This window comes from Myotis nattereri, assembly GCF_964212035.1.
Source record: "Myotis nattereri genome assembly, chromosome: 10".
In the NCBI taxonomy this organism is placed as follows: domain Eukaryota; kingdom Metazoa; phylum Chordata; class Mammalia; order Chiroptera; family Vespertilionidae; genus Myotis; species Myotis nattereri.
This window is the reverse complement of record NC_138085.1, coordinates 69,728,592-69,756,544: the sequence shown is the minus strand read 5'-3', so window position 1 is coordinate 69,756,544 and position 27,953 is coordinate 69,728,592. Positions and strand designations below refer to the sequence as shown.

General features: G+C 53.6%; 1 protein-coding gene across 1 annotated transcript in view; it reads right to left on the bottom strand.

Annotated features, from left to right (window-relative positions):
* Positions 1–27,953, bottom strand: part of GALNT14 (polypeptide N-acetylgalactosaminyltransferase 14) — a 187,150-nt gene that overhangs the window by 13,419 nt on the left and 145,778 nt on the right. The window contains exons 4-11 of the mRNA XM_081100654.1: positions 24,645–24,712; positions 22,489–22,554; positions 22,207–22,328; positions 15,698–15,785; positions 15,006–15,090; positions 13,773–13,876; positions 6,148–6,274; positions 3,552–3,644 (exon numbers count right to left, since the gene is read on the bottom strand). Coding sequence (XP_080956780.1) covers positions 3,552–3,644; positions 6,148–6,274; positions 13,773–13,876; positions 15,006–15,090; positions 15,698–15,785; positions 22,207–22,328; positions 22,489–22,554; positions 24,645–24,712 — 753 coding nt within the window. The remainder of the gene's footprint in view (positions 1–3,551; positions 3,645–6,147; positions 6,275–13,772; positions 13,877–15,005; positions 15,091–15,697; positions 15,786–22,206; positions 22,329–22,488; positions 22,555–24,644; positions 24,713–27,953) is intronic.

Below are 27,953 nucleotides of genomic sequence, written 5' to 3'. Positions count from 1 at the left end.
TCACTCTGGGGGGCACTGGAAAAATGAACTGAGAGAGATTTCTAGCGCTCCAGACAGCGCTATGGAAACACTGAGCAATAGCTCACAGTGGTGCAGTAACGACACCAAGGACTTGTGCTTTAACTTGAAAATGGATTTTGGGGGTGTTTTGGCTTTTCATTAAAAGCAAGGCTACAAGGACATTCGGTGTGTTGTAATAATTCACCATCGCACCTCTGAGTCTAGTTACTCACAAATCCCTTTTAGGATTCTGCAGTCAAAATACCAACCTCCACTGCTCCAGCCTCAAAGAATCCTCTTCTTTGGCTGGTTCTGGGGCCTTGCCATGTATTTGTTCACCAACTATTTCTTGAGCACCTACTATGTGCCAGGCATTGTGCCCAATGTGGGATCTAATGATGAGCTTTTGAGCATGAGAGAAAGGTAATGAATTGAGTGATCCCCACCCTATGTGGACGTAGGTGAGCGCGCAGAGGCTGTGGGAGAAACTCAGAGTGTGCCCCTGCTTGTCAGGTCAGTGGAGGTGAACATGATGACACTGAAGGAAAAGGGTGTTATCCAGACAAAGCAGAAAGAGGGTGAGGCAGGAGCCCTCGTAGAGGCAGGGGACTAGGAGAGAGAGAGAGAGAGAGAGAGAGAGAGAGAGAGAGAGAGAGAGAGAGAAATGCCTGTAAAAAAGTGAGTTAGTTCTGTGGGCGGAAGCAGTTCTGTAGGAGGTGAACATATGTGTGTGTGCAAATGTACATGTGAGGGGGGATGGAAGAGGGGAAATGAGTGGGATGAGAGATGAAGATATAGACCATATCATGACTTGTGAGGAGAGGCTCTGTGGAGGAGGTGGGTGGGACTATTTTTAAGGGCAATGATGCAACTGATGGGTTCTGAGCAGAGCATGATGTGATGTTTGTACTTTAAGAGCGTCCTACTGATGGCGAGTGTGTCTGATGGGGCAAAGCTGGAGGCAGGGAGAGCAGTTAGGAGGCAGTTGCAGAAGCACGGGTGCTGACCATGATTTCAGGTATAAAAGTAGGGTTTGGGAATGGAGAGAAGTGACAGGTGCAAGTCCCTCCACTTCTCTCCATCTGCACCAATCCCTTACATCCAAGTACTAAAGGGACAGTTCCATCTTGTCCCTCCCGGGCATCCATACAGACTGGCCCTGCTCTGTCCCAGCTATGCCTGCTGCCCCTAAGACCACTCTCTTGGCACCAGGACTTCTTACATAGCACTAACCACATTTCCTCACCAGGCTCTAAGCAACATGGGAACAGGAATGGATTTTTTTTTTAAGTGCTGAATATTTTGTGTTTAGCAGGCACCTGGGTGTCTGGGTGTCAATGAGGCAGTGTTATCATGACCTGGTGACTGCCTGGATGTGAGAGGAGAGGGAGGAGTGGAGGCTGACACCCAGATTTCAGACTTGGGCAAAAGGATGCAAAGAAGAGCATTCACTGAGATGGGGATTATGGGATGAGGAGCAAGTTTAGGCACAAAGTTGGGTGAGTTCAGTTGGAACTTGAGTTGGAGGAGCCTGGAAGACATCCAGGTGGAGACGTCCCATTGAGACTTGGGTCTAAGGGACCAGAGCGCAGAGGAGAGGTCCGGGCTTAGGGACAGATGTGAGCAGCAGCAGTATACAAGTGGTGGCTGACACCAGAGAGAATGTGCAGGAAGAAGAAGGCTTATGACAGATCCTCAGGGAAGACCAACATATAAAAGTGACAAGAAAAAACTGAGGCTGCAAACGAGATGGAGAAGGTGGAGCCCGAGCAGCAGACAAAAGCCAAGACGGTAGTTATAGAAACCCAGAGATCGGCAGTGCACTGGGCTGAGAGGGGGTGGGGTGGAGGAGACTCAAGCTAATGGGATAACACAGAGATGGTATGGGGTCCAAGGAGTCATGGGTGAGCCAGGTGGGAGCAAGCAAGAGGACGGGGGAGGGGCAAAGCCTCAGATCATAGAGGGGGCGCAGTGGACAGCGAATGCAGGCAGCTGAGTGGCAAAGCTTGGCTCTGAAGGAGCAGAGGACAGGGTGTAGGTACTGAGCCAAGTTGGATTGAAGGAGAGTTTTTATAGAGTTTTCTTTGTCCCTTTTCCTTTTCTTTAAAAAACAAAACAAAACATTTTTATTGATTTCAGAGAGGAAGGGAGAGGAATAGAGAGATGGAAACATCAATGATGAGAGAGAATCATTGATCAGCTGCCTCCTGCATGCCCACTACTGGGGGTCAAGCCCCCAACCCAGGCATGTGCCCTGACCAGGAATCAAACCGTGACTTCCTGGTCGATGGTCAACCAACCACTAAGACACACTGGTTGGGCTTCCTTTTCCTTTTATTTTGAAGATGTAAAATGCTGAATAAATTCAAATGCTGACAGGAACCATGCAGCAGAGAAGAGGTGAGAGTTGAGACACATGGAGGGCAAAGTCCCCTAGAGCAGTGGTTCCCACACAGTCTGCACATTAGAATCACCAAGAGGGATGGGGGGCCTTTAAAATATTCCACAGCCCAGGCCACACCCCAGACTAAATCAGCTCTCTGTGAGTGGAGTAGAGGCATCAGGTTTTGAAGCTCCCCCGGGGATTGCAATGTGGGGGCTATTTTGGGTTCCATCGCCCTAGAACTTTGCTCCTGAGTTGAGGTCCTCTGACCAGCCCCACAGGGCCACTTGGGAGCTTATCCGAAATGCAGCCCCATCGAACCATCATGCACATTTCAACAAGATCCCCGTGAGGTCTGTGTGCACATTAAAGTTTGATAAGCTCTGAGCCAGGAGGCAGGCGGAGATGAATCCAGGCCATGGGAACTCAATAAATGTTGATTTATAAATGAATGCAGGAATGAAAGGTGCGTCTGGAGTGTCGGTGGAGGGCTGGCCCGTCACCGCAGGAGACACACCTTGTCCTTGGAGAGGAAAGAGATAGAGAAGGATGGTGCAGATACAGTGAAGTGGATAGGTTGGTGTGTCCTGGGAAGTTGATAGCTCTATTCCATCTATAAAAGAGAAGGTGTCATCTACTGTGATTGACAGGAGAGTGTGGACTCGGCAGCTGGGGAGAACGGAGAAGATTTAAATGGATCTGGAGGGAGAATGCTAGCCAGGAAAGAGGGGGACCAGTAGGCATAGAGAGGGCCTCCTGAGACTGATGCTACGGAGTGTCATGTCAGCAGCACCAGGGAGGAGGAGGAGTTAGGCTTGGGTGACGAAGCACCAGGAGGCAGGCACTCCGACCTACAGGTACTGAGGCAGTTTAGTCCCAAATCCTACCTTTCCGTGAAAACCTGGGAATATCAGTCCACTGGACAAGGAGAGCCCACCCACGGAGCTGGAGGTCAGGGTTGCCAGACAGTCATTCCACAGGCGCTACCTGAGCCCTGCCCGCCCAGAACCCAGCAGGAACCAGAGGCTGTGAAGGGAGAGCCCCGCAGCCTGGGGCTGGGCGGGCTTAGTGGCTGACCAGCTCAGTGAAGGCCGGTCAGCACCTGCTCGCCTCGGGCCTGTGAGCTGGGGCTCTTGACTCGGCACAAGTCAACCGGAGGTACACTTACTCTCCGAAGGGCCTCTCCAGGGCGAACGGCCGGGCAGCATAAAAGTACTGCTTGTATTCATCCATCCACACTTCAGCTGTCCGCTTGGTGTTCCTGGGGAGGATAGGGGGTGTCAGGGAAGTGCTACCTGAGAGGACCTGGGACATATCCAGTTAAAACACACACGCATGGCCCAGCCGGCACGGCTTAGTGGTTGAGCATCAACCTATGAACCAGGAGGTCACGGTTCTGTTCCCGGTCTGGGCATATGCCCGGGTTGTGGGCTTGATCCCCAGTGTGGGGCATGCAGGAGGCAGCTGATCAATGAATCTCTTTCATCATTGATGATTCTATTTCTCTCTCTCTCCCTCTTCCTTCCTCTCTGAAATTATATACAAACTATACAGTATATATATTTTAAATGCACACATGTGAGCAAGTTGGCAGCATCACCCAGGCGGGGGCCACCATGGTCCAGCAACTCTACTCTTCCCAGGGTGCTGAGCCCAGGCCCATCCCACCCAGTCTCCAATGGTACCTTCACCCCAAGACATCGGGTATTCATAGTAATGACAAACTCTTCCCCAAAAGATATGGAACCGAAAATTACCCAGAAACTGAACTTCTGTGACTCTCAAAAAAGAAACCATAGGAAGAAAAGAGCCAGGACAGCCCGGCACATCACATGGCGCCAGTAGCCAGGAGGAAAGAGCAGGGCCGCGCCACCACCTTGCCCCGGCCTCCCCGGTCCTGCTCCAGGTGCTCCCGCTTTGCACAGGGGGTGTGGGGAGGCCCCAGCTCGCCAAGGTCTCCCTGTTGTCCAAGCAACTAGCTGCTTGCAGGTGTAAAGAATTAAGTAATCAAGCCATCGCAGACATTTTGCTAGAGCACTCTTAGGTTATTTTTAAAATGAGGTATTTGCTCTGAGTCTGACCCTAAAGGACACAGAAAGAAGTCAGAGAGGGACAGAGGCACTGAGAATGTCATCATTCAGCGGTCAAAGAGGCAGGGACACAGGGAAGAAGCCGGGAGCACAGAAACAGCTCATCAGAAGACAACCGGATGCCAGGGGCACTGTGGGGAGCAGCCCCTGCAGAGGCCCTCAACAGTGAACTTGGGGCTCACGAAAGACGGGGTGCTCCTCCAGATTCCTGGTTCTATTTGGAGCACAGGCATTCAACAGAGGGCTGTGGCGAGCCCTTCCATTCAGGCTGATGGGCCTGAAAGGAGTCATGCACACGCAGCCCAGTTCTTGGGGCTCTGAAGGCAGTTCTTGTCTTATTGACCCTTCCACTGGCCGAACCATCAACCAACCGGAAGCTGCTCAGGAGACACTGTACCTCATTCCTCTAACCCCCGAATGACCCACTGGTGGCATGCAGGATGCCACTGGCCAGGGTCCAGGCTCAAGGACAATGGATGTTCTGGAGCCCCAGGCTCTGCCTCTCATTCCCAAGCTGGCCCCATTCTACATCACAGCCACAAGGCTTTCCTATGTCCCCAGCTCATCCTTCCCTCTGAAACACCTGAGAGCTGAGGCAGCCCCACCTCTGTTCCCCGCTGCCCCTGCCTGCAGGGTTTCTCATTGCCCACCCTTGCCCACCACGTTTCTAAAAGGTGTTAACTTTCCCATGACTCAAACCTACACCTCCTCTGAGCCTGCCATGTCAGAACGTGACCCAGACCTGTTCATAAATGTGAAAAACCGAGCATGGAAGTATGCAGAGAAGGAAAGTGACACCCAGAGGAAGAAAAACACCTAATGAGGTGCTTAGTCCTCCTTCCCCCAAATGGACCAAATCATAGGAAAAAAGGTGAATAAATAGGTGAGAAAATGAGTAAAGACAAGAGGATTAGGGAAAGGGAGAGAAGGTGCTAGAGAAAAAATGAAAAACAGGAAGCAGAAATACAGTGGGGCCTTGACTTACGAGTTTAATTCGTTCTGAGACCGAGCTCCTTAACTCAAATTACTCTATCAACTCAATGCAAAAAATCGGCCGAGAGACAGCTGGTATTTCAAAAAACTCATTAGTCGGGATACTCGTAAGTCAAGGCCCCACTGTACATGAATTTTTTATTTAAAGGAGGGGAGAAAGGTTGAAAGAGAAGAAATCAAGCAGAGAAGGATGTACGCAGGGAGAGCAGGAAAAGGCACGTGGACACTCCTGGGTCACCGAGTCTTTCCTGGCCAGGAGATGAGGGCACTAGGAGAGGAGCCCAGGGCCAGGCCTGGAGCAGGCGTGGGCCTTGGATCCCCTGTGCCTCCCCATTCCCGAATCTTCCCTAGTGACTCAGCAGGCCTTCTAGAACTCAGGGGCCCAAACCGCTGCCCTTCCCTGACCCCAAACAACACGAAATGCCCAGAACCTTGAGCTCAATGACTTAAAGCCCCCAAGGCCACAGGTGGGGCCTTGACAACCTGGGGGTCCCTGCCAAACGCTGGATAGGCAACCCTGACCCCCCCCTGCATAGGAAGAGGCCCAGAGGGTGTGCTATGCGGCTCCTGACCACCCAGAACACTCAGGCAACCTGCCAGGGAACCCGGGCAGCCACAGCCCATCGCCAGGAAAGCCCTCGGCCTCTGCAGCCCCTTTGTAGCCCCCGGACGCGCACTTACTTTATATACGTGTTGGCGTTTCCATCCGGGAAAACATATGGGTGCTTCTTCCGGAAGACATGGCCCACACGGCTGCAGGGGACGATCTCTAGGCTGCCCCCACACATCCACACTCTGAAGGACATTTCTGCAAGACAGCATGCCTCCCGTCATGGTCATGGCTCTGCCTCGAGGGGGTGGGGGGGCACAGGAAGGCAGCTTGGAGGCACCAGGAAACACCAGGCCTGAGCAGGTGGTCAGGGCCCGCTGCACCCCGCTGAGGAGGATGCAGGGCTAACAGCTGTGCGCTCCACAGGCTGGGCAAGCGATTCCGCATTCACAGGTGGGGATGCTGATAACTCACACCTGGGAGGGTGGTGCGCGCTAATTCGGGAACAGTGGCCTGCGTGGAGGAGGAGCATGTATCTCAATCAGCCCAGGAACACGTGCAGGGCAGGGCCTGCGATGCCTTAGTCTGGAGAACAGGAGCCTTGGGGCCAGGAGAGCGCTGCTTTTGGACACGAGGAAGGTTTCCGTGTGGAAGACATTAAACTCCCTCACAGAACCCCAGAGGGTTAGAATCAGGACCAAGGAGAAAGAATTTCCATTCGAGAATATGGGAGAATTTGCTGTCAGTTGAGATCCAGATAGAAGTGGCTGTCTCGGAGCTAGGGGTTTCCGCACTCCGACAGGCCAGCAAACCACAGGGCCCGTGTGCAAGCGAGAGGACCAGTCAATTCCAGCAGGCACCTCCCACACCCAGAGTGCAGTTCTCCTCGCTGTCCCTCCCCACTCCTGCTCTGTCTCCCTTCGTTCCAACTACCCAAGCAGGTGCCTGATCCTGATCCTCATCTGCTTTGTCACTCACACTCCCCAGCCACCCTTTACCTGTCTGTCCCCTACCGCCCCCTGCCGTGTGTCCCTGGAAAAGCTACTGGTTTGCAGACAAGACTTCCTCTGTTGCCACCTTCGCCCCACCTGTCCAGGTGCTGCCAGATGTGCTACAGCGCATTCCCAGGAAGCTCAGATTTCCCTCGAGCAGGGACAATGTGCACATTACGATGAAGAAAGGACTCCTCAAGGTTGAATAATGGCAAGAACATGGGGTAGGGAAGAAACGGGAAGAGTGTTGCTTTGGGATCAGCCGCGTCAGGGGGGAACCTGCTTGCCCCGGCTGAGGCTGGGTCTCCTACTATGTCAGACAAAGATTATAAAAATACTCCACAGGGTCACTGTCCACATGAAATGAAATCTGGAGAATAACTGAAAACTCTCCGTGCGGTGAGAAGATCAGCGGCAGCTATGCAGCCAGTGTCTTTAGCACACGGACACCGATGGCATTGCCACCTCTGCCCATGTCCAGCTCCCTCCTTCTGCCAGGGGAGGCATCTGAAATTCACGGACCAACATTTGAGACTTTTACTCTCCATCAAGGTCCCCGGTGCAGTGATCTGGCGTTTGGCGGGGGCAGTGGGGATCGTGTGCCCCAAGCTGATGCCTGTGGGAGACCAGGAGCAATGAGTGGGCTGAGCTGACTGCACAGCCGCCCCTCCTCCCCCCTTGCAGTGAGTGCGTCCAGGGAATTAGCACACTTGTGAATTTAGTCTCCGGAATGTCTTCCCTTAGCAGGTGTGAGGTCTACTGTGCTGCCATGGACGCCTTCCCAGGATCTCAAAACACGGTCTGCTCTTGTTCCTAAAAAGGAAAACACGCTCATCCCTCAACACGAGGGATGGGGGCCTTGCCTACGAGATATAACCTACACACCCAGCGCCAGCTTTCTCCCAAAAATACGCACACGCTTCCGCTATGGTCTCTTCCTTTCCACGTATTCAAATGAGACATATGCTCCCTCCTCATTTGCAAAGTGAGGCCTCACCTCCAACTTATGTCTCAATCCTATCCCCTTCGCCGCCCGAAACCTGCTCCTTTCCCTGTGTTCATGAGGCCCAGCACGGAGCTTTTCTCTGAATCTGCTGACTCCCGTCCCCTCTGCCCCGGCCAGGCCATGCACAGGGCCCCGTCTGAGACAGTGCTGTCACCTGACCCTGCCCTTCCCACTCCTCTGGTCTCCTAGCGTTCATTCTTCACGCCAAGGCTCTGGGGGTCTTCCTGACGTGGCTTTCTCACCGGATCCCCACGTTCGCTCGACACTAAGGCCTCCCCTCCATCCCGCAGCCCCAGCTCTGCTCGGGCTCCACATCAGCGAGGTGCACTGGATGCCATCAGGCACAGTGTCTCCCCCCCTCCCCCACAGCCTGCCCCCTCTCCTCCGCCTCTAAACCCGCTCTTCCTGCTCCCCGTTTTCCCGCCTGCTGCTTTTACCTCAATCTTCAGAGCCTCTCAGCTCCGCACACATCAGCCACGGGAGGAAAATGACCCCTTCGTGTACCTCTGGCTGGGTTTTGTTCCGTCCTCCCTCCGGTGGCAGCTTGTTAGTCACCCCAACATCCCAACAGCCTCTGGGGCGCGCACCTGGGCACGGGCTTTAGCGAGCAGCCCCGATAGGGAACAGAGCAGCCTGCTTCCACTCTACTCTCCAAATCGGGGAAAGAGGTGACTTTTCATCAGACTCAGGGGTTCTTCTCAGGCGAGGCCATTTCCCTCCCCTGGAGCCACCAAGCCTGGGAAGGGCGAGGCTGGTGGAAGGCTGGAGGGCTAAACCATTCCAGCAGGCCCCACACCATCTCCTCGAACAAACGATGCTCGCACGGAGCCCGAAGGGGAAGTGGAGGCCCTGCTTCTAATTAACCTTCCCAGGGAGATGGCAGTGGGGTCACTTCCTATTTCTGCTGTAACAAATGACTACACTCACCTAGTGTGGGGTTTGCTTGGGCCTTTGCTGAGAGCCTCCCAAGGGCAAAATAAAAAAAAATCAAGGTGTAGGTGGGCAGGATCCTGCTCCTGTCTGGGGCCTGAAGAACCTGCCTCCAAGCTCCTCCAGGTTGTTCAGAGCTTAGTTCCTCGCGGGTGTGGGGCTGAGGGTCCCTCTTCCTTGCTGGCTGTAGGCCAGGAACCTCTACGTCCATGCTTCCCCCTCCTCCTTCAAGCCATCAGTGGCCAAATCAGCCTCGCTCATGCTGCCCACGTCTCTGCCTTCTCCTGTTCCATCACTTCTGCCTCCAACTGAAGAAAGTTCTCTGCTTTTGAGGGCTCACGTGATCAGACTGGGCCCCTGGATAGTCCAGGATCATCTCCTAATGTCACGGTCAGCAGCCTTCATCACATCTGCAAAGTCCCTTTTGTTGTGGGAGGTGAAGCCCTGACAGGTTCTAGGTGACATGATGCTCTCCTTGCCCAGCTTTGGCCAGCTCTCTTCTCCAAGGGGCCTTGACCCTGGCCCCCATCCTCGCGGAGCCTACATTTCCCAGTTGCAGCGAGAATCCTGCTGAGCCAGCTGAGAGGGAATCCCCCACCCTTGTAATTTCCACCCACCGGCCCCCTCCCTACCTCCTGTTCTTGGATTCAGAGTTGACCCCATCTCCCTACCTTACTGCCAGTCCTGACGCCTGCTGTGAGAGTCCCCAGTGAAGTCTTCCTAAGCATTTGAACAAGACTCCGAGTCACTCTTTCCTTTGCACGGGGGTTAGGAGTGGGTATCTTTTGGGGCAGGCCATTCTCCCTACCACTGTCTCCACCTTAAAGACTTGGAAAGAGGCTCCGTGGAGCAAAGTACCTATTCCAAGGACACAGCCAGTAACGACTAGAGGATTCAAACTCTGGCCCATCCGATCCTGCAGCCCATGTCCATACACACAGTGTGTGTGCCAAGCCTGACACACCCTGACATCCTCGACTACATTCTAAGGGGGGATGGGGGTGGTAGCTCCTCTCCAGGCCTCACCTTATCTCTTTGCTCAGCACTGCCTTTGTATTTGCTATGCTTTAGAAATCCCCCATTCTAAATCCAGGAACCCCACGCTCACCCTTCATATATGTGCTAAGGCCTCCCTTTTTTTGTTTTTAAGAAATGTGCAACCCCCACCTACACACACACACACACACACACACACACACACACACATACACACACATCACTGAGCAACTGCTTCCAGTGACAAAAAGCTAAAAGTGAGGTGCAGCTGGAAGTGAGTAGATGTATCAGATATGCTGTGCGTCCTGTGTTATGTAAATTGGAGTCTAAGCATGCAATTTTAATGCAAAACAACTGGGGGGGAAAAGGCTAAAAGCCACATTCCCCTGAAGCCTGCTCCTATGCTGGTGTAATTATCAAAACTATTCAGCTCCCCTTAGACACACTGTGTGGGAATAGGCACCTTACAGAGCTCAGGCTGGGTGAGGGCATGGGGGCCGGCTTTCCCGGGCAGCTGAGGCTGCTTCCAGCAGATGAAAGTGAGAGGGGCGGCAGGGGCAGCGTGCCACCGAGGACCCAGGAGGTCACCCTGGCCAGAGCCTTTCTCGGGAATCTCATGGATTCTGTGCTGTGAACTACAGTCAATGCCAAATAGGCAAACGCGCCTGGCACACACAGCACTCCCACTCCTTGGAAAGGACGCACCTGTTCCCGCTGTAGTTTTTTTTTCTCCGTTTAATGCAGTGAGACCTGTTGTGCATGGAGCCTCACAGACGCGACATATGTTGACCTTCCCACCCTGACTCCTCTTCCCGGTCTCTTGCTTTTGAGCAGAGAGAGCAGATTCCACCGTCAGGGCCTGGCGGACGAGAAGCTGGATGAGTGTTCTTGCCTTGTTCCAAGTTTAGCAGGAGGCAGGGCGGCAGGCACAGATGAGTAAACACAAATGCATGGGAGTGCTCAGTGCCAGGGTGGAGAGGAGACCCAGTGCTAGGGGCACAGAGCGGGGGGGGGGGGGGGGGAGGGGGCGACAGAGGAGGCAGGGAAGGCGTCTAAGTCCTGGGGTAGGCGCCCAGTGCTGTGCTCCTCAGCTTGGTGGGAAGGGGCTAGGTCGCTGGGGTCTGGGCCGTCAGGGCAGAGCCTCTGGACTGAAGGCTGGAGGGGTGGGCAAGGCCAAGGAGGGGCCCAGCTGAGGAGCGTGGGCCTCGTCCTTAGGACAACAAGCAGACAGTGGTGGCTGCCAGGCCTGGGAGGGTGGCCGAGACCTGCATCTCAGAGAGAGCACTTTGGCAGGCGTGTGGGAGGATGGCTCTGAGGGGAGAAGACGAGAGGCGGGGGCCATTCAGGAGAGTATTGGGGATGAAGAGGGGAATGGATGTGAACAATGGTGGGGGGTCAGGTCTCGGGACTTGGTGAGCTGCCTGGTCCTCAGCATCCACTTGGTCGCTGGAGCAATTCCCTGGTGGCCTCCACCCTCCAGCAACTGCTCCTTTCTCTGGCACCTCACCCGGCCTTCCCCTCAAGGACTCGCCACACCCTGGCACGGAACCCACTTCACTCTCACACATCTCCTCTACGTCTCAACACCATCTCTGCTTGCAGCTGAAGCATCATCGCCCTCCAACCCCATCAGACCCCTGATCATCACTCCCATCCTGCAGGGACTCTCCCAAACGCCCACCTTCATGTCCTCAGGTGCCGGCTACCCTCCCCCACAGCATTGATGCCGTCCACACGCTGGGTCCACCACGGGAAAAGCACTGCATTTCCTGGCACACGCAACACTAAGAAAAAGAAAGCCCGGTGCTGGCACCGGCTGTAGCTTGTGGAATGCTGGGAGGGGAGAACACCACGTGTCCCCGTGACAGCCGCCTGCACCGCCTTTTCTGTGATGGAGTGTAGACTGCTCTCCCCCAGCTGTGCAGAAGCCCCCACTGCTTCCCCATTTGAATCAGCCCCAGATAAGGCAGCCGACTTGGAAGCGACCACATGAGATCGCCAGTTGATCTGAGCAGATGTGTGTCAACATTGCTACACAGAGAAGGCACTGGTGGGCGGGACCGAATGTGCCACCATTAAACGTAACGAGTTCTCTGAGTCCAAATGGGGCTGCCCCGTGGAAGAAGGAACACACTCACGTTGTGAGGTCCAAAAGGGCACAAGCCCCGACAGACAAAAGAGAGAGGGAGGTGGGCTTGGACGGAATTTTCTAGTGCTTCAACACAAAATTCTCAGCAACGGAACATGCTGAATTGTGAAGCGGAGACCGCATCACCGTAGTAGCATCTGAGCAGAGATCGGACGACCGCTGGCTGTCAAAGTGTCGCAGAAAGAATCCATTTGGCGGCTGGGACAAAAGGCTAGAGCTCGTCACTGAAGGCCGTGCTGTTTCCGCCCAGAAAGAGGGAAATCTCATCCCCACTGAGAACAAGGGTGGACCTGTCTTTACTAGTAAGTCCTCCTGGGCCGGTGCCTGCAGATCTGACCCCAAACCCCACCAGAGGTCCCTTCATGTTCCGGGACTGGGTCCAAGACGGGGAGTCAGTGTGGTTGGGGGTGTTGGGGTTTTCTGCTTTGTTGGCCAAGCTTCCAATCTGGCCCCCGTGTGGCAGGAGACAGACTCTTCTGATGGATCTCCCCGCACTGCCCAGTTTGGGAGAACAGATGCGGTGGGTCAGGCCAACAGCCATAAATTCCCGGGGAATAACTCTTAGTGACTGAGGAAGATGCCATAAAACACTCTGGAGGCAGGGACAGGAGAAAACAATGGCAGAGGACAATGCACCAGATCACTGCTAAATGCCTGGAGAGCCCATGCATCATTCTCCTGGCCTCTGCCCCGCTCGGGGAGCCCGTGACAAACACAGTGCCCGGTGCCCAGGGAGGAGACGCGCCCCCAGCACTACAGGACTCTTCCTCTCCCCTTACCGAGTTACCGAGGCCTCCTTTGGGGCAGACACTATACTAAGCACTCAGACAGCTGTGAACAAAGCAGACCCAAATCCCTGCCTGTGTGCAGCTCATATTCTAGTCATCTCTTAGGACTCACTGCTGGAAGGAAGAAAGGGAAGCTAACATTTCTCGTCCCCGTGTGGTGTGGTGCCTGCGTTTTTATAGACTTACCTCAATGGATTTTCACAGTGACCCCAAGAAGCACCCCAACATTATGCTTTAAATACACAAGGAAACTGGAAGGCCACTCAGTGTCATCAACCAGATGGAATGGGCCTCCGACTGCTCTTTCTGCAAACCGCAGCCCTCACCACTGTGGCTGCACCTGGCCCGCTGCTGGCACAGTTTTGGAACCTTAACCCAGCCCCTCCACCCCACCCCTTTCTCTGCACTGAAAGATAAGGACAAGTTGCCCCCAGAGTTTCTGTAGCAATCACCCCCGAGCCTCCTCATTAACCCAGTGCTGAGTGCTATACGCCTAGAGCAGCCAACAGATGTGAGCCAGATGTTTCCAGTGTCACTGTCTATCCAGCTCTTCATTCTTTCTCTCCAGACTCATTGCAACTCCAAATTTTCAAAGTTCCGTGTTCCCAACTCAAGCCTGCCTCTGGCCCTGGGCGTTCCTCTTTGGTTTTCCTGGCTATTGCATCTCCACTTCCCCCTCAGGGTCTGCCTGGTCCTCAGCATCCATGTGGTCTCATGGAGCGAGTCCCTGATTGCCTCCACCCTCCTAGCAACCGCTCCCTTCTCTGGTGCCCCACCTGGCCTTCCCCCAAAGGAGTAACTTAGTCCCCATTCCCTGACCCTTTTTCCCAGGCACACGTGGTCCCAGGACACACCTTCCCCACCCCAGCTCCAGGGCACAGAGGCAGTAACTCACCAAAGTTCTCCCCACCCCAGATGTCCATGTCCATGTCATACTTCCCCAGGAAATTGAACCAGGATTTGTCCATCACGAAGAGCCCTCCAGCTATGATGGGAGTCCTGTGCATAGAGGAGAAGATAGAGCATCAACTCTGGGAGGGGATCATTTGTTACATTCTTCTGCCCTAGCTGCCCAGAACTCCAGGCCATTTTCTTACCATTATTGCTCCTCTTCGGGAAGGCCAATGTTTTCCATCTCATCTAACACACAAACTTGCTCCTGGGGTTTTCCCTTCAATTATAAATCTCCTGACCTGGCAGACAGGCTAACTCACTCATCAGCACACCTGCCATGGGGGACCAGGGCTCGCAGACCCCTGGCTGCTCTGAGGGCCGCCTGCACGGGCCTCCCCCAGGCCCTGCTCAGCATGACTCTCTGGGGAGCTCACTATTGGGTATGGGGGCCGGGGACCACTGAACAGGCAGAGAAGGCCTGAGGTAGCAACTGTCAACAGCGCGTCCATTTCTTGAGACTGAGCTCCTCTCCCCTTTTTCCTCTTTCCCCTCTGTTACGGGTTGAGTTATGTCGCCCTAAAGGTCGTGTTGGGGTCTTAACCCCAGTACCTCAGAAGGTGACCTTATTTGGAGAGAGGGTCTTTACAGAGGTAAGCAAGTTAAGAGGAAGTCATTAGGGTGGTCACACTGGGCCTGGAAGAGAGAATGTAGATCAGGACAAAGTCTCCCTCGGCCGCACCAGCCACTGTCACGTCCTCACACAAAACAGAGTAGGTGTGTTTGCTGATCAGCCGCAGTGGCCAGGCCTTGGTGTCAGCCTCCACTTATTGCAATGGCTGACACCACCTTCCTGGGCTTAATCTTGACATCCAAGACCTGGGCTCTCCTCCTGTCCCGAAGGCACCGTTTCTCCTGTCAGAGGCTCAAACAGGACCCTTTGGGACCCTCCTGTGCTTAGCAGGAAGCACAAGTACATCATGACATATTTGCCGATGGACAACCTTGGGCAACTTCCTAGCAGAAGGTCTCCACCAGCCCCATCTCCTTAATAGAAGTTTCCATGAGGACAGAAACCTTCTAAAATGAGGGCAGAAGTGGCGCTGGCCTGGCAAAGGGCTCTCTTGGTCTCTGCCCAATCTTTTGAGCATCCAATGCTGTTTACCTCCCTCAACTGTGTGAGAGCGGGAAGGAGCAGGAGGGAATGAATCAGCCACCCACCCTGGCCCTGACTTACCTGATGGGCTCCGAGGGGTCCAGGCGCTGAGCCTTCTGTTCTGGGGAGAGCTGCTCCCATTGGAAGTGGAGGCTCCAGTCAAACCCTAAAACACAGCACCCTCTCAGTAGATCTGGTCTCTCGGGTATACCAGTCGAGCTCGCTCATTCTGTCCTTGTTCTTGAAGGGCATGCATGTACCCGGTTTCCCGGGGAAGCTGGTCCCAGGGATATCAAGCCTCATCCCGCTGAGCAGAAGCAGAGTCACCTTGGCCCATTTCCCTTCTCTTTTGCCTGCCTCCTGTCTCTCTGCACCTTCTCTGCAGTTAGGGATGAAGGGGAGAGGGTACAGGGGGCGATGTAACAGGGACCCAAGGTGCGAAGATGATCAGCTATGGAATGTGGCCCTTGGCCAGAAGCCTCGGGAAGGTGGAACAGGAGGTTTGGAGGGGCAGAATCACCTAAAGTTGGTCTTGGGGTGGAGGCGGCACTAGGTCTGGGTGTGAGGCCTGCGCTGGAGCAGAGCTTGGGGGCTGAAAACGACCTGCCCCTCCCCTGTGGTAAGGGCCACCTGGGAGCTACTGACATTACAGGATGCAGAGCTGGATGTTGCAGACAAGCCACAAGGAGGCAAGTTTTGCTCCCTCTCCCCCTGGGCAGCAATGACCGTGAGGAACCGAAAGTGTCCCCAGGAGAAGGCATCAGGGCACTCACCCCCCCTGAGCTCCGTGGCCGACTCGATGTAGCTGAAGGTGTCCAGGTTGATGATATCGATGACGGGGCATACCACCCGCGTGTAGTCCTGCCAAACAACAGACCCGCGCTCAGTGTGTGGTGTGGGGGGAATCGGGAAGCTTGGCAGGCCTCCCCCTGGCCGTGCCAGAGACTGGTTTGGGGGCCTGGACCAAACACTTTCCTCCCTGTGTCTCAATGATCTCATCTGTGAAATGGGGCACCGGACACTGTGGCCTCTCTAGTTCCGATGCTGAAAGTGCTAAGACTCCTGGCACAGTGACTACCCCAGCACAGTGGAGACAGACACAGCGGAGGCTGGCTGAGAGGGCTGGGCGCTGAGGAAGGGGACAAACAGGGGGCTCCAGAAGTCCTTCACCATCAGGGGGCACTCAGGAGGCGGAGGACAGAGTCAGCTGGGAAGGTGACCTCCAGCCTGCAGCCCCAAGGAGCAGCCTCACCCCTGGGAACCTCCTGGAATTTCCAAACACTTTCGTTCTATGCCTATGTCTCTAGGCAAGTTGATGACTAGTGTTTCCAGAAATCCCTAACTTCAGTTGTTGCCTGTGATGCTCACGAATCTGTACCTCCAGCCCTGACTTCCCTCCTCGCCTCCAGACTCAGGTCCGGGGTGCGGGGAGCCACCGCCATGTGGATTGCACACAGCCTTGCGGTGGTGGCTTCATCACCTCCCTCATTGCACTCCCTTCCCTCGGTTCCCTATTTCTGTCACAGGACCATCACATATCCCACTTCCTCCCCAGCACTAAACTAAGAAGCTTCATCTCTGCGCATCACCCAGACTGCTCCTCTGAATGACTCCTGCCTCTCCTTTATCCCCTCACATCTGGGTACTGCAATGTACTCCATTCCCCGCCCCCTCCCACCCTTTCCCTTCCAGTCTACAGGCGGCTGACAAAGTCGTGTTTCTCATATGCAAACCTCACCCTGCAGCTCAACAGTTAAAGATCTGCGCTGCCTGGAAGAGGAGGTTCAAACTCCTTAGCCTGGCATCCAGGATCATCAAAAACAGGCCTGCATCTACTTTTCCGGCCTCACTGCTTGCTACTGGCCGCCCTGCCCACAGGCATCAAAGTCATCCAGAGGACAGTCTCGAAATCTGCAAGACAAATTCACTACCTCTCGGGGGCCGCCAAGGCATTGTATATATTTTAAATGTTCCCTAGTTCTGAGCGAACACCCGGTACCTGGTGTGCAGGAGTGGACGCTGGGCCCTGTGGGCGGTGAACTAGCTGTGGGCAGGGAGAGTGGATGGCTAACTAGAGCCCAGCAGCCGAGGAGACCCAGACAGGACCACTTCTCCAATCCCCCGCACCCACACCCCTGGCTGGCACAGGTGGGAACCTCTGTTTCTCTTTGCAGCCATTTAATTTCCTGGTTCAATCTCTCTTCCAAATGAGGCTGTCTTCTTATTTTAAGGTCAGATTCACCAAGTGCCTGCTTCTACGTTCACAGATTTAATCTGGCCCTCAGCCTCCATGTGTGACTCATCCTGACAGTGACAAGGTGCCTCTGAGGCCAACTGGCCCATGTGGGGAAAAATGCTCATTTCCAATGCATTGCTTCCACCTCTGGGATGTGCACAGATGCTTTCTTCATGGTCGACACAGCACCTGCCCAGCTGCCACAGTTCTTTGGGGCTCCTCGCAGGCCACTGTCATCATGCATCTGTGTGTGTGTGTACACACACACACACACACACACAGCCGTCCACACCAATATCTACGCACAGACACACCCCTAAAGACATTCTTGTGATTTGAATTCTGAAATGTTCTCAGGAGATCAGAGACTGACCTTTTGTGAGGCTGATCAAACCCTCATTTTGCTTTTGCTTGCTGAGTTTTGGGGGGTCTGCATCATCACCAAGTCCTGTATAGACCCTTGTACTGAACGATAAAGGACTAACCTTCCCCAAAGATATGCCTGGCCCTTGCCCAGAGCCTTTGAGGTAACTTCTAAGCCCTTGGGATGTCCTTACTGTAAGAATATCTCTATTTGCTGGGAGCCTATGGGCTGCAACAGATAGGCTATGCTAACAATGTGATTTAGGATGAGCGCCTTGGCCATGTGGTCCAACTCAACTTGACTTCTGGAGGTGCGTGGACAGCATGGGGGTGATCAGCCATGTCTGTGTGACTGACCCCAAGAAAAACCCTAGACAACAAGGCTCAGGTGGGCTTCCTGTTTCGCAACACTCTATGCATGATGCCACCATCCCTGCTGGGAGAAGTGCGTGCTGTGTGTGCAGGAGGACTGGGACAGGGCAGCTGGAAGTTTGTGCCCGGAGCTCTCCGTGTGTACCTTTTCCCGTTGCTAATTTTAATCTGTATTCTTTCACTGTAAGAACATGACTGTAACAGCTCTGTTATGTTTCAAGTCTTTCCAGGGAACTCTTGAACCTGAGGGTTCAGTATTTGGAAATTGAAATGCAAAAGGAAATGCTGTTTGCTTGCCTCATCCATGGGCTTCCCCAGAAGCCACCATGGGCTCTCTGCCCCCAGGGCTGGGACAGGCTCTCGTACACTCTCCCTATAGGTTCTGAGGGGTTCTGTCCCATTATTCCTGTTACAATTTGGTCACAGCCTCTGTTTAGAGTCATGGAGACCAGATAAGCAATGAGAGGTGTTTCAGGCTAAGTGGTGTGTGGAGCCATGACCTTGAGAAGGGGCGGAAGGCGACTATAAACGACCCATTGAAGCCAGGACACAAATCTCTCTGAGTGACCCTGGGAGGGGAGGTCGTATCTGTTCGGCTATTGTATTCCTCAGCCCCAGCCCAGAGCCTGGTGGGCAGCAGGTGTTCAATTGGTGTTGCTAAAAGAGGCTATCTATTAATTCCTGCCGAGGGCACTGTGTCAACGGCTGGCAGCAGCAAAGGTGGGTCAATTACAGCTGAGCAAGATGGCTTCTCCCCCATAGGCTCCCCCTATAGGAGGAACTCTCTGTAAAGATACCCAGACCCATCACCGGTCCCCGTCTGCATGCCCCAGGAGGCTGTATCTTTAAGGCCAGGTCCACAGGTAGGTCAAGCAGGCAGCTGGTGGAATCCCTGGTAGACCCAGAACTACAGCTCCTGTCTCCCTCCCTCCCCCACTCAAATCCAAGCCCAAGCCCCACCCCTCCACGGGGAGCCAATGGCCATCAATCATTACTGCAGTCATACCTCTCATTTCTGCACCCATTCATGTCATAAAACCACACTGTGAATGGGAGATCAAAAAACTCCTGGAGGCTCATTCGCTGGTTTCCTCAACCAGCATTACTGAGCACCCACTGTAGTTTAGGGAAGGCGGTGGACGGGTGAGGAGAGTTTTAGGATGAGGGAGGGGTGGGGGCAGGAGAGGCCCCTCAAAGAGGTGATGCTATGACAGGAGACCCGGGCTCCTATTTGGGTTCTGCCATCTAAAAACACAAACGACCTTAAGCAAATCAAGAACACACGGAGGAAGTCTGTTTCTTCGTCTATGAGGGCAGGAGAGGCCCCTCAAAGAGGTGATGCTATGACAGGAGACCCGGGCTCCTATTTGGGTTCTGCCATCTAAAAACACAAACGACCTTAAGCAAATCAAGAACACACGGAGGAAGTCTGTTTCTTCGTCTATGAAGCGAGGACAAATCAGTATTTGCAAAACTGTCCTGCCTTCCCTACAGGGCTTCTGGAGCGAATAATTAGGGAGAGCATGCAAAAGGGCTTTGAAGCATATGTAAGCCATTATTTATATCAACTCACCAAATGTTACAGGATTGAAATTTCTTAATTTCTTTTTTTAAAGAAAAAAATCTTTAAAATCTTTTAAAAATCTTTTTTTTTTTTAGTAAAAAATATGTAGATAAGGAAGGAGAGAGAAAAAAGAAGCCTATGTTTTTTTTAAAAAACAAACCAACTTGGTGCTTGTTTCAAGCATCATGTAATTGAAGGGGAGAGAAGGGAAATGGAGATTTTCCATGTGGAAAACACCAGCCCAGGACAGCTTGACAGCTCCAGCCAGCCTCTTTCTTATCTCTTCTCTACTTTTGAAAATCCCAAACCCCAATTACGGCTTAAAACTTCCACTTCCACTCACAAGATCAAATCACCTTTTACTCTGAGACAAGACACAAAGGCACATGGAAATGCAGGCTGACACTCACCCCCACTCCTCGTCCTGCAAGGGATGACTCGGTGGAACCATTCAGTTAGCAAGAGTCAGGGTCTGGTGGCAAGCTCTGTAGGGGCAGAGCAAGGACCACCATCCAGTTTGTCTGACCAGCCCTCTGCTACCAAAGCTTTCGGTCAGACAGGGGTGGGGACCGGGGTCTTAGCCTGGGAGGCTGAGCTCAATGTGGGGCCAAATGACTCGCAGGAGGAGGAGCCCTAGGTGGCAGCTACACTCACAGGCAGGAAGGAGGAGCTGAAGGCTTCCTCTGCCTACAGGTAAGGTGGCCAGTGGTGCAGAAATGAGAGCGTTTTCCAGAGAGGGCTTCTGAGATGGACTCAGACCCCGGGAATGAAGTCTCAGGAAAGCAAAGTCCCCTAAACACATCCTGCAGGGACAGGTCAGCCTGGGGGATCCTACAGGTCAAACACGAAGTCAACACATGACCCAGCAATTCCACTCCTTGGTAAACACCCCCAAAGAATTGGAAGCAGACACTCAAACAAAAACTTGTACCAATGTTTGCAGCAGCACTAGTCACAATAGTACAAAGTGGGAAACAGCGCAAATGCCCATCAGCGGATGAATGGGTAAACAAAGTGTGGTCTATACTGTGATGATGTGATACAGGAAGAAATATATATTCGGCCTTTGTTCCTGGGTCATCCAACAGAGCTACTAACACCCTTGTAACTTCCTGAGCGAAGGGGTGAGAGGAGCATCTTTTGTGCATCAGCCCCTCTCACCATACCTGAGCTGATGCTAATTATAGACTCGTGGAGGATGGGGGCTGGTGATTAGATGGCTCTGCCCCCCTCACCTCTCCCTCCAAGCTCCCCCAACCCCACCTCAGGGAGGGGACAGACACTGGAGGTTGAGTTCAGAATCCAAGGCCAATGATTTAATCAAGCACGCTGTGTAATGAAGACTCCATAAAGCCCTAAACACAGGGTTCTGAGCGCTTCTGGGTTGAAGAGCTAAGGCAGCGGTTCTCAACCTGTGGGTCGCGACCCCTTTGGCGGTCGAACGACCCTTTCACAGAGGTCGCCTAAGACCATCCTGCATATCAGAGATTTACATTGCGATTCATAACAGTAGCAACATTACAGTTATGAAGTAGCAACAAAAATAATTTTATGGTTGGGTCACAACATGAGGAACTGTATTTAAAGGGCCAGAAGGTTGAGAACCACTGATCTAAGGGCTTGTGCCTCAGATGTGGGGAGGGGTCTCTTTCCCGGAATAAGTGCTCAATAAATAGGGGAGACAGAGAACTAAGCCCAGAAAGCAGACTGTAGGGCCAAGTGGGCAATGCTTGCCTGGAGGAATCCCAGCTGGCCAGGTGGTCAGGCAAGGCCCCCTGGAGAAGTGGTGATAAGGACAAGGCCCTGAAGAGTAAGGGGTTTGCAGAGAGGAGAGAAGGGCGCCCAGCGACAGGAAGGACATGGTCAGAGATGGAGCTGCAGGACCTGGGGGCAGGCTCTGAGAGAAGGAGCGGCTGGTGTGACGCTGGAGGCAGCGCTGTGCCGGCAGACTGAGCCCAGGGGGAGGCAGTGATGTGGCGAAGGGCCTCCAGAGCCAGGCAAACCCCTTGGTCCATTCATAACCTACTATTTCTCAGTCAAGACCTCTTCGCCAAAATAAAGTTGAAAAGAGGGGAGAGGGGATTTTTCTAAACAGCACTCACTGTGCGAGCCCTCCCAACCTCGGGAAAGTGGTCACGGGATGGATTTTAACATCTAGGCCCACGTGTGAGAACTTTATAAACCCACCGAGCTTCTCTCATGGGAAGGAAGTAACTGGTAAGGATTTCCTACCCTCTGAGCAGTTCACACTTCCCAATCCTTTCACCCTCCCAACACCGTCATGTTGCAGGTAGAAGTTGAAGATAATAAGCAAGTGGGAAGAACGGGAAGGAAATAAGCACGGGCCACACGGAGGGTTCCGGTACTGGCTCGACCACCTAGGGAATATCAGTGTCCTCATCTGTGAAATGGGTATGTAAAAAACACCCAACCTCCTATTTCACAGAGCAGCTGTAGGACCAATAACCTGGAGAAAATGAACTGCCCCGATGCTAATCACCAACACTGGCAGCCACTGACATGCACCAGCTGGGGCAGCCCTGCCTGCAAGCCTACTATGGGTGACCTTGTGACAAAGAATAGGCCCTGGGCCTTGCTCGCTCACTGCCTGCTGTGTGACCCTGGGCACTGCTCTACCTCAGTTTCCCCATCCACCTCCCAGAGGGACTGTGGGCACATGGGAAGGACTGAGCCTGGAGAAGATGGGGACACAGGGATCCATGTGCCCCTCGGTCGGTCTCACTCACTTCTTTGACCCTGTGCAGCAGTGGCTGGAGCCAGTCCCTGTTCACCTCACAGTGGCTGTCGAGGAAAGTCAGAGTGGTGCCCTGGGCAACATCAGCGCCTCGGATCCGGGACCGGACCAGACCTGAGAGGGGACAAAAGGCCAAGTGGGTGACAGCAGGGCCACAGAGGAACCACTTGGCATTCTCCCCATACACAGAACACCCGCAAAACATGCACACACCTAATACCAACCTCCCCACCCCCGGTCACATCCCCAGATCCCGCCAGCTGCACAGACCCACCTTCCCGCTGGCCATTGCGTAGGCATTTCACCTTGGGCAGCTTGATGAGCTCTTCACAGTCACCAGCTGCAAAGACAACAGGTTATGTGAAGTGAGCACCGGGATGGAGGTGGGCCTGAAGAATAGGTGAGGCAGCCCTGCTTGCAGTGCCCACCACCGACTGCAGAGCCCCGCCCTGACTCAGGGTTCCTGGGACCTTCAGCAGGGGCACCGACCATGGCTATCAATATATGATGTGGCCTGGTCCATGCAGAGTGGCTCAAGGCGGCCTCTATGGAGCAGGTCAGTCACACAGCAGCACCTGCACACTGGTTAGAAAACACTTCCAGATGGGAGTTCCGGGCACGGTCGCCTGGGGACATTGCTCCTCTCCTCCACATCACTCAAAGCAAGAGTTCATTTCAGTGGGGTCCGGAAAACACTGCTGGGTGGCCAGAGACGGAATGGGATGAATTTTAGAGTTTCCTTTCAGACCAAGGACTCTCAATACTAGAGACCCTATTAATTAAGGAGTCCATCCACAGGGTCTTCCATCACACAGAGCTGGTCCAACTTTCCATCACACAGGAAAAGGGGCCAGGATGGGCAAGGGAGCCCATCTCAGGCATTTGCCAAGAGTCATCCTCTAGCTTGCCTGCTTCCCAGAATTCCATAGGCTCACCATGCCTTGGTTCTGAACTCTAGATCGTATTCCCACCAGTTCGGCTTTGCTTCATTGGTTTACCAACCTTAGCCTCTCTGCTTGGCTCGGACTCGACTGAGTGACAGCAAAGACTCACACATGCTTTCTTGGGGCCAGGTGCCATTATAAGCCCTTTGAAGGTATTTACATTTAAATTCTTATATAAACCACATCTATTGTTATCTCCATTTTATAGTCAAGGAAAAGGAGACACATCGAGGTTAATAATCTGCCCAAGGCACCTCCCTAGTAAGAGTGAGTGACAGGTCTAGGATTTGAAGCCAGGCAGTCTGGCTCCAGAGTCCACACTCTAACCACCAGGCTATTCTGCCTCTAAGTTGAACTAGCAGCATTCCCTTCTGCAGCCTCAGTGCCAGGCTGCCTCCCAGCAGGACGAGTGCCTCCCCACCTCCAACCCCTTCTTCACTAGGGAAAGGAGATCAGATCCCTGAGTTGCAGATGCGAGTCCCTGTGGACCTGGTGCACAGCCCACTTATGTATCATTCCCAAGGTTCCGAGGCTCTGTCACAGATGTGGGTTTCTAGCCTTCCTACAGCAGATCCCAGCATAGCAGTGCCTCCTATTCCAGCATCCAGCATCAGCTCTGGTGGGGACAGGCTCCACCCTCCTGGACTTGGAGTTGCCCCCAGTGGCCCTTGCCTGCTTCCCCTGGTTCATCAGTGGGGAGGGGCAGGCCTGCCTGGGTGTGGTTGACTGCCTGGAACTGTACCCATGGCTCTCAGAAGAGGCACTATTAATACTTGAAGCCTAACAATGTTTCTATAATGACTGACCCTGAGCACACAGGTGTCAAGTTTTTCTTGGGGACAGTAGACTTGGAATATGAATTTGGGTGGGGCCCAGGTGCTTTGACAGGACGACTAGGAAATAGCAATGACCAATAGGTTGCAGGGTTGGAAGGAGGCAGGTCTCACTGTGTCGTGGCCAGCTGATGGGATGTCCCACCAGGGGATGCCAAAGACAGAGCCCACCTGGTCCTCCTGTAGGAATGAAAGGGAGAGGGTGTGGTCTCCTCAGCGCAGGCTAGCAGTTGATCACGCATCCCACATGGGAATCTCTGGTGATATATTTGCTTCTGGGCTCTGAGCATCAGGGTCAATCCTTTGAAGGTCGAATTCCTACGTCCAGGAATGTAGGTTAAGGAGCAGTGACACACACGCTTGTGTGTACATCCAGGTGTGCACATATGCATACACACACCAACCCAGGCAAGAATCTACTAAATGTACCTGCTTACGTCCTCACGGGCTTATAGCAGAGAACCCAAGAGGCTGTTTTACAAAGGTAAGGCTTATCTCCTTCTTGAGCCCTGCTTGGACACTCAAAGGCTCCACTCCTACTATAAACCTAGGCTTTCCTACATCCCCCGAGAACCCTGGGCTCGCCCCTGCCTGGTACTGAGGGGCTGGGACAGACATTTGTGTCTACAGAGCAAGGGAGCGATGCTACTTACGGTCATTGCTGAAGTCATCCACTAATATGATTTCCTTGATCAGATTCATAGGGGTGCGGTTTAACACACTGAGAGATGGGAAGAGGGAAGATCATTATGACGTCTAATGGCAAATATGTGCATTAAATTGAGTTTAAAACATATACCATTGCATTTGAGAAAGAAAAACTCAAAGAGCAGATAAAGGGCTTGTCCAGGCCCCTGGCTCCCCCGTGACCACTGGCAGAGAACTCTGTCTTAGTGAGTGAATGCCACCACCACTCACCTGGCACCAAGGCAAATGCAGGAGTAATCCTCAACCCCCCCCCCCCCCGCCACTCCCTGAACCTCCACACCAAACCAGTGACCAAGAAAGATGGGCTGGTTCGACTTGCAAATGTGACTCGCATCACTGTCACCTCTTACACCTGCTCCGACCTCTTGTACAGTTTATTACGGTAGCCTTGACCTGCCCAGGCCGTCCTCCTGGGTCCCCCGGAGCAAGTTTTCTGATCTCCAGTCATGTGAGATTGTCTTTGCTGATGCAGACAAATAATCTGACAACCCCTCCTTTGTGGCTCCCCACCACCTACACCCCAAACCCTCAGCATGCTCTTCAAGGCCGCCTGTCACAGCCTGGAGCCAGCCCCCGTTTCCAGCCTGCTCACGCCCAGTAACGCAGAGCCTGTCCCCCTACTGCGGCCACGGCTGGAATGCCCATCCTCTGCCAGGAGACCAGTTCAAATGTCACTTCCTCTCTAATAGCTTTCCCAGCCACTTAGTGAGAATTAATTGCTTCCTCCTCGGGGATTCCTCAGCAGTTGTATCTGACGCTTCCCGCAGCTTGCACTGCTGCCTGACTGGGGGTTGGTTTTGCTGGACCTGGTCATATCCTCAGGGACAGGTCATATCCTTGTCAGGTTACCTCTTCATTGCCAGAGTCCAGCACAGCCCCTTGGCCCATTACCACCCCCTCCAGGGACATTTAGTGCGCACCTACTATGTGCTTGGCACGGGGTGTGTGATGAGGAACAAAAGAGACATAAGCTCTGCCTTCCAGAAGCTTGTGGTCTAGCAGCTACTTACGACAAGCTGTGCGATCTTGGGTGAGTCACTTGACTGTTCTGTGCAGTAAAGTACTCCATCTATAAATGGGGATAAATGTAGTAGTAGCCACTTCACAGGGCTGTTGGGAGAGCTAAAGGACTAAAGGAGGAAATGTATCTAAAGCATTTAGCAGGGTGTCTGGCAATAAATGATGAAACTTGGTAGCAATTATTATTATTTTGTGTATCATCACGATTTTTTGAATTGACTTAATTTACCCTCCTGTGCTGTGGCTCTATATCCCCAGGGCAAGGCTGGGTTTTGGAGTTCACTCTGAGTGTCAGGCTGGATCCCACTTCTCCTGAACACCCCAAACCACATGGCTCCTCAGAAGTACTCCTGGGCAGTACCATCCACCATAGAACGCCTGGAGCTATCCATGTGTTGGGGAGGGGCATCGGATGGGCCGAGGCGCTGCCCACGTCCCTCCTCTCAGCCCTGGTTCTGGTGAGACACCTTTCTAAGAAGGCTCGGGGCAGATCCTTGCCTCGAGCTACCTTTATTCATGAAGCCTTAACTCTCACCATGGCAACGGGTGTCAGGTAGACAGAGGAGCCCCAACACCAAGCCTTGAGCCCTCAGGTGGGAGGTGGGAACCAGGAGGGCCAGCAGGTGGCGGGAGGAGACCCTCACCACCTCAGGGTGATCTTTGGAGAGAAAACACAGGCAAACTCAACAAACAGTGGCTAATCAGGGAGGGAGGGGTGGGGGAGGGAGGCAGCGAGAAAGGGAAAACCTGCCTGAAGAATACCCTCTAATGAGGTTTGATTATGGCAGCAACTTCTGCATGCGATTCCCCAAATCCCTGCCGGCTCTTTGAAATTCAAGAGTTCTCTTCTGCGAACATCAAAAGGTAAATCGCATGTGGCTCTGTGCTGGTTGAACTGAGAGATGATTAGCGAATAAAAAATGCCCAGGGTTTAAACAAGAAAAAAAAAGAAAGAAAGAAATCATCAGCAGTAAGTGCTAATTAGACCATTTCCTGGTAACACCTGGCTTGTTTTTGCTCCTCTGATCACAGCAATTGGAGTGATGGTGGGGGGCTTCCTGAAAGTGGCGCTGGGCTGGGCTGGGCGGGTGCTCTGGGCCCCAGGGTGGCCGGTGGAGGAGAAAGGTCCAGGGTGGCCCAGGGGGCCGTCCCTTCCGCACAGTCCATCCCCATGCCCACCCCCCTGGCCCCTTTGCTCTCATCACTTCTCTGGCCTGCTCGCCGCGCCAGCACCCTCCATGACAAAGCCATGTTTTCCCCTGCTTCTGCGCCCCGCCCCGGGGCTGTTCCAGGCCCTCTCCTTCCGCAGCCTCAGCACGGCAGGGAGGGCTTACCTCCCTGGCATATCCAGGTCACCGTGTGCCTGGGAATCCTGCTACACCTGAGTTTCCTGTAGACACAGCTCACATCCCCGCACCAGGACGCTGTGCAGGCAGCGTCTACACTTTCTGCTTTCTGCCTGCTGCCCTAACCGTGGAGCCCACGTGGGCACCCGGAGAGGAGGTGGGCATGGCGGTGTGGGCAGCGTGGGAGGCCAGGAGGCCCCCACCGCCGACTAGCTGTGCAATCCTGAACGAGACGCCAGGCCGCCTTCCTTTCCATCTGTAATTACATTTTCCTTGTAAGGGCAGGCGATATTAATACTTGACCTACTTCACAGGCTTTTGTGCGTATGAAATGAGGAAATGTATTTGAAATTGCTTTGTGAACTCCACGGTCTCTATGCAGGCGGGGTTTATCAAACGCTCCATAAATACCAGCTGAATGAAGACCTAAGGCTGGCTGAGAAGCTGACTTGTTCTGGAGCAGACTGGCGTGGGTTGAGGCCCTGAACCTGTCCAGCCTCCATTCACCAGCTGGGGAGCTCCAGTGAGTACTGAGCCCGCAGCACCACCACTCCCTCAGCTGCATGAAAGGCGCTTAGCACTGTGCCTGGTGCACAGCCGCTGCTCTTGCAATCTGAGTGTTGACAGTCATGACATTGGTCTCAAAGTGTGATCCCAGAGCCAGTAGCATCAGCGTCACCTGGGGGCCCCACTCCAGACTCATGAGCTAGAATATCGGGGGATGGGGCCCAAGAAACCGTGTTTTAACAAGCCCTCTGCACTGCTGCCTACCCACTGGGGGTGCATCACCTGTTGTCACCTGTACAGGCTCAACTGGAACCAGGTATTGTTTCAAGGCCTTCACCTGCCTGAGCTCATTTACTCTTCTCCACAATCATGCAAAGCAGT